At 33.7% G+C, this 20,739-nt stretch overlaps 1 protein-coding gene, 1 non-coding gene and 1 pseudogene across 3 annotated transcripts; 1 reads left to right on the forward strand and 2 right to left on the reverse strand.

Annotated features, from left to right (window-relative positions):
* Positions 1 to 112: 112 nt before the first annotated feature.
* On the reverse strand, positions 113 to 194 carry trnas-uga (transfer RNA serine (anticodon UGA)). The gene has a single exon. It is a non-coding gene; the product is annotated as a tRNA-Ser (tRNA).
* A 143-nt stretch (positions 195 to 337) lies between these two features.
* abhd6a (abhydrolase domain containing 6, acylglycerol lipase a) lies at positions 338 to 11,790 on the forward strand. 2 transcript variants are annotated; one of them, XM_067387724.1, is made up of 9 exons: positions 338 to 364; positions 1,870 to 1,989; positions 4,371 to 4,527; positions 4,802 to 4,915; positions 6,963 to 7,095; positions 8,252 to 8,409; positions 8,487 to 8,541; positions 8,624 to 8,724; positions 10,844 to 11,790. In XM_067387724.1, exons 2-9 carry the CDS (start codon positions 1,871 to 1,873, stop codon positions 11,018 to 11,020), a joined length of 1,014 nt encoding a protein of 337 aa, XP_067243825.1. In that variant the 5' UTR covers positions 338 to 364; position 1,870; the 3' UTR covers positions 11,021 to 11,790. The 2 variants fall into 2 exon arrangements, with proteins under 2 accessions (XP_067243825.1, XP_067243827.1); XM_067387726.1 differs by lacking the exon at positions 8,624 to 8,724.
* A 219-nt stretch (positions 11,791 to 12,009) lies between these two features.
* Positions 12,010 to 13,382, reverse strand: LOC137021384 (uncharacterized; annotated as a pseudogene).
* Positions 13,383 to 20,739: the final 7,357 nt, after the last annotated feature.

The raw sequence follows: 20,739 nt of genomic DNA on the forward strand, positions 1-20,739 counted from the left end.
TATGATTAGTGTTGTAGATTCCTGAATTGTTTGACATTCCTTCCTGAATTCAGCAACAAACTTCTCTTGGATTTCTTTTAAAGATCCTGCTTTGATTAAAGAAATCATCCGCCGCTGCGAGCAGGGTTCGAACCTGCGCGGGGAGACCCCATTGGATTTCAAGTCCAACGCCTTAACCACTCGGCCATCGCAGCTGTGCGTGCATAGGTGTCCGGTACGTCACTTAAAGTGACCGCAGCAAAAAAAAATTTTTTTAAAGTTTCGTTATTATGCTTTCAGTTTCTTGCCACCTTCCTATATTTCTTGGAAAAGCCTTGAGTAATCAGTGTCATTCCCATTCTGAGACCCAGGATGTGCAGCTGACGTAAGTTAACTATATTTAGTTTCCCGCTGTATATTCCCCTTTAAATGAGCGCGTTTTCAGTGACACACGATGAGCGGATAGATTAAAAAAAGTAATGGTTTAAAAAAAATGTTGATATTTTAACTTTCCAATGTGTATTATTAAAATCAAGAGTTATTAAATTTAATTAGTATAATTATTCAGGATTCCTCTTTTGAAAGTGATGCGGTGTCAGTTGATATCTGTTACATTTCTCAACGCTGGTCATGATGAACCAATCACATCCGTTTGTGGTTACGTGATAAGGGATTTCATTTGAATTGTTTCGTAGATATGACTGCAAGTCGATTTTCTTTAATATAAGAGGCATACATCTGTGAATTACATTAATTTAATTAATTATACTTTTAATTTGACAAATATATCAGGGGGACCAGACGTCATCCTAAAATCTGAACGCGCTTCAATGTGGGATTTGTATATATGAGCCTCCACGCGCCCCCTGACGGACATTTTCTATTATCCAGCAACACTGACCACCAAATGGATTCGTTCTGATGTCAGATGTGCACCTGACAGATGTTCGCTGACAATTTTTATCGACTGAACATTATTTCCTGCATCTATTCCCCTTTAAATCGAGCGAACTTCCCTGTTAACAGCGCAGTGAGCGCGCCGCAGTGAACGCGCGTCGCGTCTGAATCTCCGTAGATCAAAGGGTGACATGAATGCGCTTTGATCGGCCTTTACTGGACACTATCACATTCTACGGACATTTAAAGGTATGCTTACTATATATATAACGAGCATCTGCATATAATCTTGCGATCAAATGCGTTTTAGTGTATTCAAGCTCAGATCTTCGATCACATGACAGATCTGATGTGTTACAATGTAGCAATAAGTTGGCAATTTAACAATATTTTATTGCGACAATGTGTCAATGTAACAAGTGGATCAGAGATCTGAGTGTCATTAATTCATGCTTCATTGTAGTAAAAATTCAAGTGTATCAAGATAGAATTCACGTGCTCTAAATAACTAATATTGTTTTGTTTTACTCCCTTCTCAGTTTTAATGTTCGATATATTTATTGATAATCCAGTGATGTATAAATATTCAGGTCTATGAAAATAAATAAGGGCTTTCAGCATATATATATATATATATATATATATATATATATATATATATATATATATATATATATATATATATACATATACACACACACACACACATATATATATTACAGTTTTGCTTCTCTTAATAAATCAGCACAATTATTCACTTTACATCACTAATGGATTCTGCTGGTCTCAGCTGTACATTTCCACACTTCACACTGTTGATTTATCAGCACATCTGGGCACGAACCCATTTCTTGTTTTTTCTCTGTCCTTGCTTAAAATATCTTGCAGTTATGGTTAGATAATATAGTCTGTTATACTTATTAGAAGCTATCTGACATGAGGTCAGATCAAAGGTTGTCTTTTGTGACTCGTCAGTGTTGTGTTATTTAACAGGATGGATTTGGACGTGCTGAACATGTTCATCATTGCCGGAGGGACGCTGGCGATCCCCATACTGGCTTTTGTTGCCTCCTTCCTGCTCTGGCCTGCAGCTCTCATTAAAGTTTATCACTGGTAAGTGCTGGAGAGAATTGCACTTAAGTTTAATTTCACAAGTCTATTAAAGCTCATTTCTACAGAGCTTCTGAAGAGGAACATGTGCAAATGACCTGGATTTGTCAGTATAGACATTAAAACACTTATTTCTTACAGTCCTGCCGTTAAACGAGAAAAATGTACACTGTTTATTTTAAAAGCCTTATCAGCACAATCAGTTCCAGATAGGCAAACCACATTGTCAAGTTCACAAGATAAAAATGTGTCATTTCTGTGTCATTAGAATCACCAAACACAAAAAAGATGATAAAACTCAGAAGAAAATGATGCTTGCCAATGCAAAAGTTGTCAAAAAAACACAACAGATGTTTCTAGGGCATTGCACTTACTTTATATTTCTGTCTTTTTCAGTACAAATATCTAAACATTATTAAATCAAGATACATTTACTTGAGAAACAAAATGACTTTAAGTCATGATTATATGGGTCAATGACTTGACGGGTCATTTTTTTGTCCAAAGGCCTTAATAATAATAATAAAAACAAAGATATGACATCCAAACTATGTAAGTAGTATAACTAGATCTCTTTCTTTGATTGCAAAATGTTTTTTGTTACATATAAAGTATTTTAAAGATTTTGAAGTGTCAAAATGTCATTCGGTTTAACCATCCAAAGGCCAAAATGTGATCAAAATGTAATAAATGTATATATTTTTTATTCTGGCATGATTTTATAACATCATATATCAACATAGTGCAAAATGCTATTAAAATTATGTGTAGAAGTCATTGCTTTGTTATGAGAAAGAATGTCCGGAAAAATGAATTTCATTGTTGTTATTCGGCGTAACCGATATAAAGGGACCATTTTGGATCAAGTCATGTGACAGGATGTGACATCATTCAGATACCTGCAAAGGACCACATGATCATTAAGCAAAGTAACAAACTCTCTCTTAACTATTTGAAATATTCATGTTTTCACTTGATCCTACGCATGTGCCGAAACATCAGGTCATTCGGTACAACTGCTATAAAACATGGAAAATGTTGTAATATTTTAAAAACTTGTGCTAAATTTTATGTTTTTGATTATCCTTTTGCTAGCTATCCAGCAAGATATCAGTCTGTTAGCATTGTTTGAAAATATCATCATTCGGTATAACCGAAATTTTACATTTCTTGTAAAAAAACAAAACAAAAGCAGTGTTATTGATTATAAAAACCACATAATCTCATTGATAACACTTATTAAAACTTCAAAATTAATTATATCTCCATTATGTTCTTTTAAACACCTTATTCATCAATGACCCATATATAAAAAATATTGTATTGTTTTCAAAAAATCAATAAAAATTATGCTTAAAACCAGAAAAATATCTTTCCCTGGGGTACGAAAAATAAATTTGTTTTCCCTTTGAATTAAGTTTTAATCAGATTTGTTTTTCTTGTTTTGAGCATTTTGATCATCTTAATCTTAATAAAGTCATTTTGCTCCTCAAGTAAATGTATCCTGATTTAAGCTGATAATGTTTGTATATTTCTATACCGGAAAACAACCAAATTATTAAGTAAGAAAAATATGTTTTGCACAGTGTGGGTGTTTTCTGGCATGATCTAAAGGCTGATTTTTCAGGCTTCATGACTGTTTTTCAGGTTTGTGTTATTTAACACATCTCTTATCTAGAGACAGTGCTAAAGGTGGTTCGTTTAACCGGCCTCTTCTTTTTCTCATTCCACTAAACTGGGCGAAGGTTTATTCGTCATGATCCATGGATATCTACAAGGTGCTAATGATTCAAATAGCTTTAGATTTGAATAATGCATGATTTTTCTATGCATTCAGGAAGCTAAATGTGTGTGTATGCATTAGCTGTGCACATGCAGCGCTGCATTTGTTGCTGATGTCAGTCGAATCTTACGCAAGCTGCCTAGTAGACTTTGGTTCCCGTAATAACTGGGAGGCAAACTTTGCTCTAAATGACACAGTCATCAAAACCGCTGTATGCCTCCGGGTTGGACAGACTGACTGCTTCCTTCAGTGTCACTTCTGGAACAGTGTTCTCAAATAAAATATAGGTGTTTTGTGCTCCAGACATGAATGATTCCTCATGCAAATCTTGTTACTTTACTATGTGATCGGTAGATGATATTGTGACTTGGGCCAGCAAAGTTTTGCACTGCCAAACTTGACTCCCATTTGCTTCAGAAGATGTAAAAATAACATGGATGGTATGTAAGCATAACAAACCTTTAGTACCAATATCAAATTACCATGAAAATACCATCTATTTTACATGCAGAACATGGGATTTGCATAATAGCGTCAGCATTATTTTACAGGACTTTTATTATCATGCAATTTTTTGTGTTTTTGGTGATTTGTTCAACAGGTATTGGCGCAGAAGGCTGGGGATGCAGGTAAATTATGCAGAATATCAAGGATATCGCTTCTGTTACTCTCACAGAGGGAATCCAGGAGCGCGTCCATCCGTCCTCATGTTACACGGATTCTCTGCACACAAGGACATGTGGCTCGGCGTGGTCAAGGCAAGAAACTGCAGCGAAAAGTCTAACATGTTATTTTTTGTGTTTTAAAAGGCAAAAATTCATATAAAATGCTCAAAAGTAATGAACCATTCCATGTAGTAAACAACAAATCACATGATTTAAAGAACAGTTGTGATTTGATTTTGAAATCTGTCAAAAGGTATTACGTAAATTCTGTTGATTGACATCAAAACACTCATTATTTGTTCTTAATATATGGATCAGATCATGAAGTATAAAGAGAAATGTTTGACTGATTTCTTTTCTTTTGTAGTTTCTCCCTAAAAATATGCACTTGGTGTGTGTTGACATGCCGGGACATGAAGGAACGACACGCACCAGTGCTGAGGATTATTCCATAGAGGGACAAGTCAAACGGATACATCAGGTGGGAATTTGCAGGAAAATATACATAATATATGTAGTAATAAAAATATACAATCACTTAATTAAAATTAATGGTAAAATAATAATTAAATTTATTAGATTTTAATTTAACAATAAAAAAAAAAAAAAAAAAAATATATATATATATATATATATATATATATATTTGTAGTAATAATAATAACAGTAATAATATATAATCACTTAATTAAAATTAACATTAAATACATCAGGTGTGAATTTTCATGAAAATATACATAATATATGTAGTAATAAAAATATACAATCACTTAATTAAAATTAATAGTAAAATAATAATTACATTCATTAGATTTTAATTTAACAATTAAATATATATATATATAATATATATATATATATATATATATATATATATATATATACACACATATACATATATATATATATATATATATATATGGTCATAATAATAATAACAGTAATAATAATATATAATCACTTAATTACATTTCATATTAAAATAGTAATTAAATTTATTAGATTTTAATTTTGCACTTAAATTATATATATATATATATATATATATATATATATATATATATATATATATATATATATATATATATATATACACACACACACAAAAATAAAAAAATTTAAACAGTAAAATTCAGTTTTCCATTTAAACAGTAATATACCATAAAAACAATGCATTCTGGGTAATATTTATTTACTGTCTCAAAAACGACAAATAACATTACCCAGAATGCATTGTTTTTATGGTATAAATATCACTGTAATGGAAAACGTTTTTTTACTGTGTAAATTTGTTTCTTTTATTTTTTACAGATATCTTTTATATATATATACTGTACATATATATATAATTTCTCACACACACATACATATATGCATATGTATGTGTGGTGTGTGTGGTGTGTGTATATATATATATATATATATATATATATATATATATATATATATATATATATATATATATATATATATATATATATATATATATATATATATATATTAGTAGTATTATTATATTCAAGAAGTATTTAAGAAGTATCAACAGTTATAATATCAATAATAATTTTATTTTAACTTCTTTCTTTTTAATTCATACAAAGATGATAAAGAAAAAGTCCCTTTTCTTAAAATCTGTCACTTTAGTTGATGTAATGTAACTTGATGATTTCCCAGCCACTGACCCAGTTCTTCTGTTTGGCTGAACATCACACAGTATGTAGACTAATACGTTTCTCTTGATGACACAGTGGATTTATTAGGCTTACACGTTGAGATTTCTCTGGAGTATCTTGAGATCAGTGAAAAGCCCTTGTGTTTTCATTTTCTCTATTCTTGTCCCAGAGCTAATCAGCTTTCCATCAACAACACGGGCTTGTGCCTAAAATAGATGCCCTTCTTCAAACCTTCACTGTATTTCCCAGCCTGAAATATGCAGCCCGTACGTGATTGATTTAAGGTTGTCTATCATTAAAAGGGTCTTCTGGTAATTACTGATGTGCACGGATGAGCAGACTTGAGCTGATTATGCATTTTCTGGGTGCTGAGAGAGTGCTCTGTTTCTAGATGAAGGGTGAAACTGCTTGTTTTGATGGATGCAGATTAAAAATAACTCTCCGGAGCACATTTGATGAGGTCTCTGAATACAGCTTTATCCCCCTTATGCAGCTAAGAAAAATCCCAGCTAACTGGGAACATTCTCAGAACTTTAGCTAACGTTCTTCCAGTAACATTAAAACATTCGTTCAAAGTTATCTGGTTTTTAATAATAACATATTGATAACATAACATTGTTGATACATCGTTCATGGAAGGTTTTAATCTGAAATGTTAGAGTTGGACGTTTTTAAATGTTGCATGTTTCAGAATGTTCAGAGAACATTCAAAAGTAACATTCCAATAATGTTTGCAAGATAATAAAATAGAATGTTTCGAATAACCAAGAAAAAACATTTCTAGAACATTTAAAAAACTGGACGTTCCATTAATAACAGCTGGTTATATTTTCTCATGTTTTCATATTTCTGTAGTTTGTGAAGAGCATCGGCTTGAACAAAAAGCCTTTCCATTTGATCGGCACGTCTATGGGTGGAAACGTAGCAGGAGTTTATGCTTCCCGACACCCGTCTGATCTCTGCGGCGTCACTCTCATCTGTCCAGCAGGTCTGTCCTATGTGTGTGTGTGTGTGTGTGTGTGTGTTGTTGTTGTTGTAGTCAGTAATAGTTCATCAAGGGACATTTCAACATTTTGAGCAAATGGTCCATACTTAGGAAATATCAGGAACATTTTGTTTGTTTTTATCCTTTAATTTCACAAGGTTACTTCTGAACTTTCAAGAAATCTTATTTTGCAACATCAGGCCCAAAGTGTCATATTAATATCCTATGACATGCACTTTGTGCCAAAACAAATTGTTGAAGAGGCCAATATACAGCAAGTGTAAACAATAAAACACTGAGAAACACTGTAAGAAAGAGGTTACTTCAGTTTGACATTTTTTACAATGTGTCTCAAATATGATGGCCGATAGATCAAATTTTTATTTTTAACATTTTTAGAAAACATAAGTCAGTGTGAACAGAATGTGAGACAAATTCTCTGAAAATATATTAAACATTTTAGAAAAATATGGATGACATGGTTAACATGACAAAACTATTACAAAACTATATGACATTTAAAATTAAACTGGTTTTATTTGATATAATTTCAAGTTTATCACATTTAAAACAGCAAACATGGCTGACCAAAGTGCTGAACAAAACCGAAGGTGAAGAAACACAAAGCAAATCTCACATTCATGACAGAAGCTCACAGTATAACACATTAACCCCGGTGACGAGACGAGATTTAAGTGTTGTCCCAGACTAAAAACTGTTTTATCAGAAAGCAGCTTGCTCTGGCATATCTTAAAATATGTCATTGCTATTGTCTCAAGATGCACAATAAATCATTTTTTATAAGGCACATTTATAAAAGCATCCTAATTGAGCTAACGCCTACTAATCCTGGTTTAATCTAAGCCCTGTCTGTGAAACCAGACCTAAATGTGATGTTTCTGATTGAGGACATGCAAAATAACTAAAAAATAGCTATAAAAATAAATTATGTAATTTAAATAGCACTTTCGACAATACTCTGTTTCAAAGCTGCTTTAAAAAGAAGAAATCATGATGTTAATGTTAATAATATCTTAACATCTTCATGCATTATTGTCACATTTATCAGATTACAACTGGCCAATAATATTGTTTACATTTTGCAACGACACATGCGATCAAGCATTTGAGATTTCCTGAGCATTTCGTGGTTTGGCAGGTCTTCAGTATCCCACTGAAAGCAAGTTTGTTGAGCGTTTGAGGGAACTGGAGAAAACTCAGGACAGTGACGGGATCCCGCTGATTCCCTCTACTCCAGAGGAGATGGAGGAGATGCTCAGACTGTGTTCCTTCGTACGCTTTAAGATTCCTAAACAGGTATGATTATGATCCTGCGGATGAGAGTTTAAACACTGAATCAGTTGCTAATGTTTTTTCTTCCTCTGGTTTCCTAGATTCTTCAAGGTCTGGTTGACGTTCGCATTCCAAACAATGACTTCTACAAAGAGTGTGAGTATCGCTAGTGTTGTTTTAACTGTATTCGGAGCCCCCAAAAAACATCTCTCAGGAACTCTCTCAATATTTTCTGCAGGTTTTATGGAGCTTGTTGGAGAAAAATCCAGACACTCTTTACATGAGAACATGCATCTCATCTCAACTCCTCTGCAAGTTATTTGGGGGAAAAACGACCAGGTGCGGACACATTTTATCTGGCCTGTAGAGCACAACAGTTGGGTTCTGGAAGTAAAAACTCCATAGGGATTTTTATTTTTAGTCTTTAAAGACAGACCTCCTGTGAGCTACGAGATTGTTAAGCAATGGTAAAAGCTTTTGTTAAAGCCACCAGCCCACATAATATTATATATATATATATATATATATATAAATTCATATAAACAACAAGTAGTTTGAGAGTGTAGAGAGTTATATTGGCTTGCTTTGCTTGTTTTGATTCTCTGATTGGTGGAGATTTCTCTGCAGAATCATGGGTAATGTAGTTTTTCACCAGGAACTCTGGTGAAAATATGCATATTTGCAATAAATGTGAAATAAGTATATTGTTTCTATATACATAACCAACATCTTTAAAGGTGCCCTAGAATCAGAATTTGAATTTTACTCGGCATAGTTGAATAACAAGAGTTCAGTACATGGAAAAGACATACATTGAGTTTCAAACTCCATTGTTTCCTCCTTCTTATGTAAATCTCATTTGTTTAAAAGACTTCTGGAAAACACTCGGATCTCAACAGAACACCGGCTGTTACGTAACAGTCGGGATCATTAATATGTATGACCCCAATATTTGCATAATGCCAGCCCATTCGACGCATTAGACAAGGAAAGGCAGTATTAATGTCTGGATCTGTGCACAGACTAGGTAAGCAAGCAAAAACAATAGCGAAAAATGGCAGATGGAGCAATAATAACTGACATGATCCATGATATCATGATATTTTTAGTGATATTTGTAAATTGTCTTTCTAAATGTTTCATTAGCATGTTGCTAATGTACTGTTAAATGAGCTTAAAGTTACCATCGTTTCTTACTGTATTCACGGAGACAAGAGCCGTCGCTACTTTCATTTTTAAACACTTGCAGTCTGTATAATTCATAAACACAACTTCATTCTTTATAAATCTCTCCAACAGTGTGTAATGTTAGCTTTAGCTCGTTAGCCACAGAGCATAGCCTCAAACTAACACAGAATCAAACGTAACCATCTAAATAAATACTTTACTCACATAATTCGAAGCATGCATGCAGCATGCATGACGAACATCTTGTAAAGATCCATTAGAGGGTTATATTAGCTGTGTGAACTGTGTTTATGCGATGTATATATAGTCGAGAGCTCGTGTGGCAGAGGAAGCGCATCTCTTAAAGGGGCCGTGCTGAAAAAATCAGTGTATAGTTAATGATGCCACAAAATAGGCAGTTAAAAAAATGAATTAAAAAAAATCTATGGGGTATTTTGAGCTGAAACTTCACAGACACATTCAGGGGACACCTTAGACTTATATTACATCTTGTAAAAAAAACAATCTAGGGCACCTTTAAATTATTAGTTTTCTATTTATACATAGTTTTTATTTTGATTATATCATTGGCAATGTTTCATGGGATTGTAGTTCTTTTTTTGTTTTGTTATTTTTGTCTGATTTTCAAATGCTTTTTGGCTTCAAATCAAATTAATGTTGTGATTCAGCTCGTAATCAGCTGGTTGGTTTGGTTCATGGCTTATAATGCTTTAATGAAGACTTTTTTTTTTAAAAATCCCTATGGGGAAAAAAACTTCCGGAACCAAGGCCACTGAAAATGTGCACTCCATATTTAAAGCCGTCATATAGTACATGCATTACTCACATTAACATGTTTTAGAACCCAGAAAATCTCCAAAACAGGAAAATATCTAAATAATATGGTGTGGTTCAATGACATTTGCTACATGTATAAGGCCAAAGTTATTAGATGTTTTGCTCTGACCTTCAACTCATTTTGAGCAAAGTGGGCACAAAATATGTTGTGAAAAAGAGATGTTATGAGATATGATGCATTACCAAGCACACAGAAACTGATCTAATACTGCCAGAATTGCCTATTTAAATGATGTAAATTCCAAACTTACAGTGACGAAGTTAAAATAATGTGGTGCTTTTAGGGTTAGTAATGATAAACCACTATTGCTACTTGTCTTTGCAGTGTTTGCAGTCACATATGTAGGAATCAGCGATTGAAAAATGCATTATCATTAATGATCATTAGAATTGTGACCTCATTAAGGACCGAGCTCTATACTGTATCCCGCAGGTGTTAGACGTGTCCGGGGCTTCAGTTCTGGCCGAAGCCATTCCAGGATCCCAGGTTCATTTGCTAGACAACTGTGGTCATTCTGTAGTGATGGAGCGGCCGAGGAAATCCGCCCAGCTCATCATGGACTTTATCATCGCACAACAGAACGCAGGAATCAACAAGAAACTTTCCTAAAACGGGACTCTATATATCTGTAATACATGGTGTCATGGTTGTGCTAAAGGTTAAGGATCTCAGCTACAAACATAAAGTTGTTGAAGCAGAAACTGAAAAGTTTCAGACATCACACTCCTGCTACTCCAAGTATAATTCATACAGTTTGTGCTCTGAAAGATGAAAGGCTCTTTTAAAAGTAACAACATTTGATTTTACAGTGTGTAAATATCCAGTAAATGTTATTTTTGTAGTGAACGCTCAGGGACGCACACTAACCGCTGAGATGAAAAGCACTTCAGAAGCTATGCAGATCCAGATCAGTGTCCTGCAGTCTTGATTTCTATTAAACTTAGATTAGACCAAAAACAGTTGTTTACTATTATATATATATATATATATATTTATATAATTATAATTTTCCTCTGACACCATTCCATGTTTGAAGAGATCTACCTAGACAGCTTTTCTGTGCATCATAGGCACTTTCCTGAACTAATCGAATGCCCAGAAATGCTGTCTGTATATTTAAATTGAGACACAGCCTATATGTCTTTCCCTTTAGTCGTTTACCGTGTTTTTCGCCATTTTAACATGATTTAATGTTGACGTTGAGACTTGTGTGATATTTACATCACTTTCTTTCTACTATACAGAGTTCTTACAAGTCAGATCTTGCGGTTTTATCCTTGTACATGAGACTGAATCTTTTGAAAATGTAGTTTGGGAAATATGCAAACAACTATTTCATGACTTTGGTATGGTAGTGTTAAAATCTGGTTAATAAAACTGTCTTAAACAAAATTAATATTTTACGAATGTATACTTTACTGTATTATTGGTGTTTTTGGTTCAGTTTACATGGTCTTAAAACACAGGAAACATAGTGAAGTTTTTGTTTTATTTTCAATGACTGATATCTGCATTCATTCGGTGATAATTTATCACAACATTTGGTTTGAAGAATTCTCCAAATCACACTTAGAACAGAACATGATTCAGGTATGACTGCATTTCTTTATAAGAGAATTTTAAGTACATTTACATCATATTACAGCTTGTGGCTTCATGGAAGACAAAGATGAAGATGTATATAACATAAGTCAAATATGCTGTCTAATATAGACATCAGTATATGATCCCATCAGAAAAAGAGATAAAATATAAATCATAAAGTCTCTCTGTGAAGATCATCCCAATTTGAGACACTTCATATAAGCCGCACATAATGGAGCAAGATTCTTGTCATCACATTAATATCAAGAAATTAAAACATTTCATATTTGACTCTTGATCAGCTTGTAGAACGAAGCTTGAGTATGATCAGATTATAAATGTCCTTTAAAATAATAAAGGGAAGTTTTTCTTCACATCTCATCAAGATGCATTTAATGTAAAAGTCAATGTTGTCTAATATAGACGTCAGTATATGATCCCATCAGGAACTCTTGACATGAAGTCTTCATAGAAGATTGAATCATCAGAGCACTTTGCAGTACAAATATCCCTTCCAAACTGGAACTCATGAAACACTTTTTCTCAAAAAGAGAAGCTTAAACAAGACGTTCAGTTTGTGCTGCTGGTTGCTGTAAGGCTCAAGGCCTCCAGATGGCGCTCTTGTTGACCTTCATCTCTTTGCTGAAGGTGTTCTGGTCTGGGCGGCTCAGCTGAGACTGTTCTGATCACATGATGTCTGCAGCTTCTGGAATCTCATCTTTGGACAGGAAGTGCACCATCTCACAGACACACCTGGAGAAGCCTTGATTGACAGCAACCGGAAGTTGAGCGTCATCATCTCCAGGATATCTGCTTTCTCCAGCTTGGAATCAGGCTGCTGCTGCTTGAGGAACTCTGGAGCCAGAAGACACTCGAGCTGCTCGATGCTGCTGTTGAGACCTTCATCTTCTCCACTATTGGCTTTCTCAGCTGCAAATCAAGACAGAAAAGCATGAGGAAAGTGGCCTTCAAATTGAGTTTAGGCGTGAAAGCTGCTGCAGTCATGTTGCTGTGAGGAGGATCATGTGAACGTACCTTGTTGTTGAGAGGGAGATGCTCCTTTGAGATGATTGGAGGTGTCATGTCTGGATCTCTGTGCTGTAGATCTCTCTGTGCAGAGCGAGTCTGATTTGCACTGGCTGCAGCTCCTCCATTTATACTCCCAAATCTCCATATGAATGTGTGAGGCTTGAGCTTGTTGGAGTTTCTCACAGTTTGGAGCCAATGGAAGAGCTCAAACAGACAATGAGGGATGTGGCCGCCACATGCTCGACGCTCAATGAACACGCAGCTGCTTTCCAACAGATCTTTATTCCGGCTGCTGGAGTCACAGAGACACACGGCTTCACACACTTCTGTATTCATCACATTAAATCACTCACACGATAGAAGTGTGTCGTTCTCACAAGAGGAACTCGCTTCCCAAAGACTGAATCATCTGTGCTGTTTTTATAGCTAAACTGCTGCAATTGGGAAGAAATAATAATATAAAAATATACAAAATTTGAAAGAGAGACTGATTTCTTTTTTACTGAAGTCCAAGATTTAAGGGTGCACCAAAGTTTGTTTAACTAACTATATTTTTCTTTTAATTGACACGGATTAAAAAATGTTAAACATTTTGCACAGAAGTCATTTTGAAGTGAACAGGAATGACGTGGGAAACACTTGCACATCAAAACTACTTCGAGTTTAAATCCCTGGGGTTTTATTAGTAATTGTCCATCTCATTATCATGTGAATAGACACACTTCTATTGTTGTGTTTGTGTGTCCGTGTGGGAAACTCTGGAGAACAGAGTCACAGTTCTAGTGTCATCAGCATCCTAAACGCCGACAAACCTCAATATTTGACACACACGAGGGAGTCGACACACTTATGGATATTTACAAGCTTTATCCCGCAGTTTCACATGGGAATAGACATTCTTAAAGCATGCAAGATGTTCAAAAGTCCAACTCTTTTATATTTTTAAGTCCATTTCAAATTGTTTATTATGCACTAGATAGAAATTAAACCTAAACCTAAATAAAATTGTTGTTTAACTGCATTTTGCATTTTGTTTTAAATTCTATAATATACACTCATAGACAATAAAGTTTAAACCTGTGCTGAAATGTATAATTCTTTGCATTTTTATTGTTTTAAAACAGATTTTCAGAGCATATTGACTGTGTCCTCTGCTTTTATTTCCAATAGCGGTATCTTGAGTTGAACATCTTGTGGGAACCAGAAATGTCCTGCATCCCCACATTCATAAAGATGAATATGAGTGACCTTACTGGCAGATGGCAGTGAGGAGAACATCCCACCGATTCACTCTTCAGCACAGTATTGTTCAGAATTCCGAGGCTTCTGATTGGCTGAGAGGAGTGAGGTGTGAGTATAAATGAAAGATTTCACAGCGAAGACACTTCAGTCCAAACTGAGCTTGAACTTCAACACAGTCATGGCGACCTACATGGACGTGTCTTTCCAGAGCAGCATCAAGACTCAACATGTTCAACACGCAAGGTGAGAACTTCAGAAACTCATGGATGCGATAAAAACTAAAGCCTCATCTAGTATTTCATTGAGTTTAATATGAACTAAAGTGACTGTGTTGTTGTTTTCAGATGCGTTCTTACATGTTTGGAAAGAAAGTGTGGCAACAGTTTGGAGAAGCTCAAATCTGCTCTTGGAGAGTATCTTCAGAACGGCATCCACACCTCAGATCTTCTGGAGAGAGCCGTGTCTTTCATCACCCTGAAACGAGTTTTACTCTCCCATGACGGCTACTCCAAATATTCCCGTGACATCCTGCGTCTTTTCCCGGATCACGCAGAGGATGTAGCAGCGTTGTGCTCTGAAGAATGAGCATCACCTGAAAACTCTTCACACAAATGACGAGAAAGACTGAACATAAACCTAGAGTTTAAGATATCTGAAAAACTCTCACTATAATGACTCTTTGAAGAAACACTGAAAAGAAGAATCATATCAAAATTGAAAATCTCTCACTATAATGCCTTTAACTTTGTATATATAACTTTGTCTTTAAATGATTTTTACATTTGGATTTATATTTCTTGCTCAAAAGAATATTTTTTATATTTTTGTTTTTACAAATGCTGTTTTATGCATTATATGCATTATTATTGGCAGTTACACTGCAATATATATTAATCTTTGTGTTTGTAAATGAATGACACTTTATGCTGTTTTCGTTTAAATCTGCATGAAGAGATTTTAACCCAAAACTCCATTAATGGAGTAAATGTTGTTCTATAGAAGTATTGTGATTCAACAATGACCTCAAGCCATACAAATGAGCAACCGCGTCCAAAAGATAGAAAATAAAAGTAGCTTTCTTTTTTTACAATTTACATTTCATTCTCTTATTTGATGTGTATTATAAATGTTTCCTGCTCCATAACAGGTCCAGCTTCTACATATAAAATATGCGACATGTTTTTTGCTCTCAGTACACAGAAATGCATCTGATTATTTTACTCTTGCATGAAATGCATTAACTATCCTAAGTGCATTTTAAGTCCGTGATTCTTCAGTCTGGAGTTTATGTATCCCAGGATTACTTACACCTATGGAAGAGGATTAGGGCCAAGCAATAATAAAAAAATAAAACCATCTTGAGATTAAAATTGTTAAATTTCGAGAAAAAACTCGTTAAATTTCAAGAAAAAAGTCGAGATAAAATGTTGAGAATAAACTCATTAAATTACGAGAAAAACTCGTTAAATTTCAAGAAAAAACTCGAGATAAAATGTTGAGAATAAAGCCATTAAATTATGAGAACAAATTAGTTAAATTATGAGAAAAATGTCGTTAAATTTTGAGAAAAAAGTCGAAATAAAATGTTAAGAATAAACTTGTTAAATTATGAGAAAAAAGTCATTAAATTACGAGAACAAATTAGTTAAATTATGAGAAAAATGTCGTTAAATTTCAAGAAAAAAGTCGAGATAAAATGTTGAGAATAAACTTGTTAAATTACGAGAAAAAACTCGTTAAATTTCGAGAAAAAAGTCGAGATAAAATGTTGAGAAAAACTTGTTAAATTACAAGAAAAAACTTGTTAAATTTCGAGAAAAAAGTCGAGATAAAATGTTGAGAATAAACTTGTTAAATTATGAGAAAAAAGTCATTAAATTACGAGAAATTCATTAAACTATGAGAAAAATGTCATTAAATTTCGAGAAAAAAGTCGAGATAAAATGTTGAGAATAAACTTGTTAAATTATGAGAAAAAAGTCATTAAATTACGAGAAATTCATTAAACTATGAGAAAAATGTCATTAAATTTCGAGAAAAAAGTCGAGATAAAATGTTGTGAATAAACTTGTTAAATTATGAGAAAAAACTCGTTAAATTTCGAGAAAAAAGTCGAGATAAAATGTTGAGAAAAACTTGTTAAATTACAAGAAAAAACTTGTTAAATTTCGAGAAAAAAGTCGAGATAAAATGTTGAGAATAAACTTGTTAAATTATGAGAAAAAAGTCATTAAATTACGAGAAATTCATTAAACTATGAGAAAAATGTCGTTAAATTTAGAGAAAAAAGTCGAGATAAAATGTTGAGAATAAACTTGTTAAATTATGAGAAAAATGTCGTTAAATTTCGAGAAAAAAGTCTAGATAAAATGTTGAGAATAAACTCATTAAATTACGAGAAAAACTCGTTAAATTTCAAGAAAAAACTCGAGATAAAATGTTGAGAATAAAGCCATTAAATTATGAGAACAAATTAGTTAAATTATGAGAAAAATGTCGTTAAATTTTGAGAAAAAAGTCGAAATAAAATGTTAAGAATAAACTTGTTAAATTATGAGAAAAAAGTCATTAAATTACGAGAACAAATTAGTTAAATTATGAGAAAAATGTCGTTAAATTTCAAGAAAAAAGTCGAGATAAAATGTTGAGAATAAACTTGTTAAATTACGAGAAAAAACTCGTTAAATTTCGAGAAAAAAGTCGAGATAAAATGTTGAGAAAAACTTGTTAAATTACAAGAAAAAACTTGTTAAATTTCGAGAAAAAAGTCGAGATAAAATGTTGAGAATAAACTTGTTAAATTATGAGAAAAAAGTCATTAAATTACGAGAAATTCATTAAACTATGAGAAAAATGTCATTAAATTTCGAGAAAAAAGTCGAGATAAAATGTTGAGAATAAACTTGTTAAATTATGAGAAAAAAGTCATTAAATTACGAGAAATTCATTAAACTATGAGAAAAATGTCATTAAATTTCGAGAAAAAAGTCGAGATAAAATGTTGAGAAAAACTTGTTAAATTACAAGAAAAAACTTGTTAAATTTCGAGAAAAAAGTCGAGATAAAATGTTGAGAATAAACTTGTTAAATTATGAGAAAAAAGTCATTAAATTACGAGAAATTCATTAAACTATGAGAAAAATGTCGTTAAATTTAGAGAAAAAAGTCGAGATAAAATGTTGAGAATAAACTTGTTAAATTATGAGAAAAATGTCGTTAAATTTCGAGAAAAAAGTCTAGATAAAATGTTGAGAATAAACTCGTTAAATTACGAGAAAAATCTTGTTAAATTTCGAGAAAAAAGTCGAGATAAAATGTTGAGAATAAACTCGTTAAATTACGAGAAAGAATTTGTTAAATTTCAAGAAAAAATTCGAGATAAAATGTTGAGAATAAAGTCATTAAATTATGAGAAAAATGTCGTTAAATTTTGAAAAAAAAGTCGAGATAAAACGTTGAGAGTAAAGTCATTAAATTATGAGAAATAAGTTGTTAAATTACGAGAACAAATTTGTTAAATTACGAATTTGTTCTTGTAATTTAACAACTTTTTTCTCGTAATTTAACAACTTAAATCTCTAAATGGTTTTATTTTTTTATTATTGCTTGGCCCTAATCCTCTTCCGTACAAACCTGTTCCAGAAGGCTACTTGGAAAAATTGTATGTTGCTTTGTACAACAGATATTACGACTTAAAATATTAGGGCTGCCAATAGATTCAAACTATTAATAGTAGGATAATCATGATTAATGTCCAGATTCTTTCAATTCTTTTTTAAGTAAAGAAAAATAAATAATGTTCAACTTTCATGCATTAGTATGGAGCCTCGTAAGTGACATGGAGATGGAAAAACATAGGAGATGGGTGAAAAAAATATATTTCGCTGCTTAGAAACACATCTAACTACAGAGACCCTAAAAAATGATGGTCAAAAAGTACAATGGGAGGAAAATTATATTTCATAAATAATGTCAAATCAATACATCATCAGTCCTACTTCCACAACGTGTTTTTGTCTTATCCTGATTCACTATGATAAGCCTATTAAAAGCGTTTATATTTTAGACCTGTCGGGATGGTTTTCGCGGGAAATTGCATACGTGCGTCACTCGCCCATGCGTGTGTCATCATATCCGTAAAGAGGTAGTTGCTGGCAAAAAGTAAACACGACAGAGCTCGTAATAAAACAATAAATGGCTTGAATTTCGGAGATGGTGAGAACTGAGGGATTTCAAAATGTTGTAAAAGCGACATGGAAATGGCGTCTTTATCAGTGAGTACGGTATTTTATTTAACAGTTGAAGCCTTCAAAACACTGAGTTTGAAACGTTTTCTTGATACAGAGACTGAGTTTGTCTACTGAGAGAGAGAGTATTTTGGGACGAGATTTTGTGGGTTAAGAAAAATGCGGAAATCATGGGGACTATTTGTGAGGAGGATGTGTGTAATTTTGGCTTATTTTCATTCAAAACAAAGAAGGAGAAGAGATATAATGACATTAATAATCACAGAAGATGTCAGGTGTTCAGTTGATTGTTTTATTTCGCAGCAGAAATACATTCACTGAGCTGCTTAAAACTTCAGTTGCCTTCACAGAAAGACACAAATGATCACTTGATCAATTAAAATGACAAATGCCAATATGACAAAGTTTGTTATGAGAATATAAATCTTCACAGAAGGAACAATGACAGCTGTATACAGTACAGGAGAAGATTCAGACAACATTGAGAACCAATAAACACTTACAAACCCTTAAAACAGGGTGAATTTGAATAAGATCTAATATAGACCAAAGAGGAAAAGATCAAATATGATTCAAAAATTCTCTGTGAAATGGTAATCTCAGAGGGAGAGCCCAATTTGAGCCACTTCATATAAACGCCACAGAATGTATTAATATCAAGAAATTATAACATTTCATATATCATGTTCATTGCTTTTAGGACAAAGCATGAGTTTGTTAAATCAAACTGATTATAAACAGTCTTTAAAATAATAAAGAAATGGTTTTCTTCACATCTCTTGAAGATGTATATGACATAAGTCAGTGTTGTCTAATATAGACATCAGTATATATTCCATCAGAGAAGGAGATAAAATATAAATCATAAAGTCTCTCTGTGAAGATCATCCCAATTTGAGACACTTCATATAAGCCGCACATAATGGAGCAAGATTCTTGTCATCACATTAATATCAAGAAATTAAAACATTTCATATTTGACTCTTGATCAGCTTGTAGAACGAAGCTTGAGTATGATCAGATTATAAATGTCCTTTAAAATAATAAAGGGAAGTTTTTCTTCACATCTCATCAAGATGCATTTAATGTAAAAGTCAATGTTGTCTAATATAGACGTCAGTATATGATCCCATCAGGAACTCTTGACATGAAGTCTTCATAGAAGATTGAATCATCAGAGCACTTTGCAGTACAAATATCTCTTCCAAACTGGAACTCATGAAACACTTTTTCTCAAAAAGAGAAGCTTAAACGAGACGTTCAGTTTGTGCTGCTGGTTGCTGTAAGGCTCAAGGCCTCCAGATGGCGCTCTTGTTGACCTTCATCTCTTTGCTGAAGGTGTTCTGGTCTGAGCGGCTCAGCCGAGACTGTTCTGATCACATGATGTCTGCAGCTTCTGGAATCTCATCTTTGGACAGGAAGTGCACCATCTCACAGACACACCTGGAGAAGCCTTGATTGACAGCATGTCAACTGGAAGTTGAGCGTCATCATCTCCAGGATATCTGCTTTCTCCAGCTTGGAATCAGGCTGCTGCTGCTTGAGGAACTCTGGAGCCAGAAGACACTCGAGCTGCTCGATGCTGCTGTTGAGACCTTCATCTTCTCCACTATTGGCTTTCTCAGCTGCAAATCAAGACAGAAAAGCATGAGGAAAGTGGCCTTCAAATTGAGTTTAGGCGTGAAAGCTGCTGCAGTCATGTTGCTGTGAGGAGGATCATGTGAACGTACCTTGTTGTTGAGAGGGAGATGCTCCTTTGAGATGATTGGAGGTGTCATGTCTGGATCTCTGTGCTGTAGATCTCTCTGTGCAGAGCGAGTCTGATTTGCACTGGCTGCAGCTCCTCCATTTATACTCCCAAATCTCCATATGAATGTGTGAGGCTTGAGCTTGTTGGAGTTTCTCACAGTTTGGAGCCAATGGAAGAGCTCAAACAGACAATGAGGGATGTGGCCGCCACATGCTCCATGATCCTCTATCAGGAGCTCAAAGCCCGTGTCTCAGGGGAGAATCTGGGAAAGTGCTGACCTGTAGAGAGCTCATGTTCACATCAGTGTCTCTGAAGCACACGCTCATCATTAGAAACACGTGGCTTCAGAGACACCTGCATCATCTCATTCCTCATATGCTGATTTCAACATCACATCATTCCTGCACATCTCATCTGAATTACTGTGGAACAGTGCAGTCCAAAGTTTAATATCAAACTAGAATATTATTATAATA

This window comes from Chanodichthys erythropterus, chromosome 6 (genome assembly GCF_024489055.1).
Source record: "Chanodichthys erythropterus isolate Z2021 chromosome 6, ASM2448905v1, whole genome shotgun sequence".
Taxonomy (NCBI): domain Eukaryota; kingdom Metazoa; phylum Chordata; class Actinopteri; order Cypriniformes; family Xenocyprididae; genus Chanodichthys; species Chanodichthys erythropterus.

Coding starts and splice junctions, on each gene's coding strand:
- abhd6a (XM_067387724.1), top strand. CDS start 1,871: ATGGATTTGGACGTGCTGAACATGTTCATCATTGCCGGAGGGACGCTG. Junction 8,410..8,486: donor GCTTTAAGATTCCTAAACAG/GTATGATTATGA, acceptor CTGGTTTCCTAG/ATTCTTCAAGGTCTGGTTGA. Junction 8,542..8,623: donor CAATGACTTCTACAAAGAGT/GTGAGTATCGCT, acceptor TATTTTCTGCAG/GTTTTATGGAGCTTGTTGGA.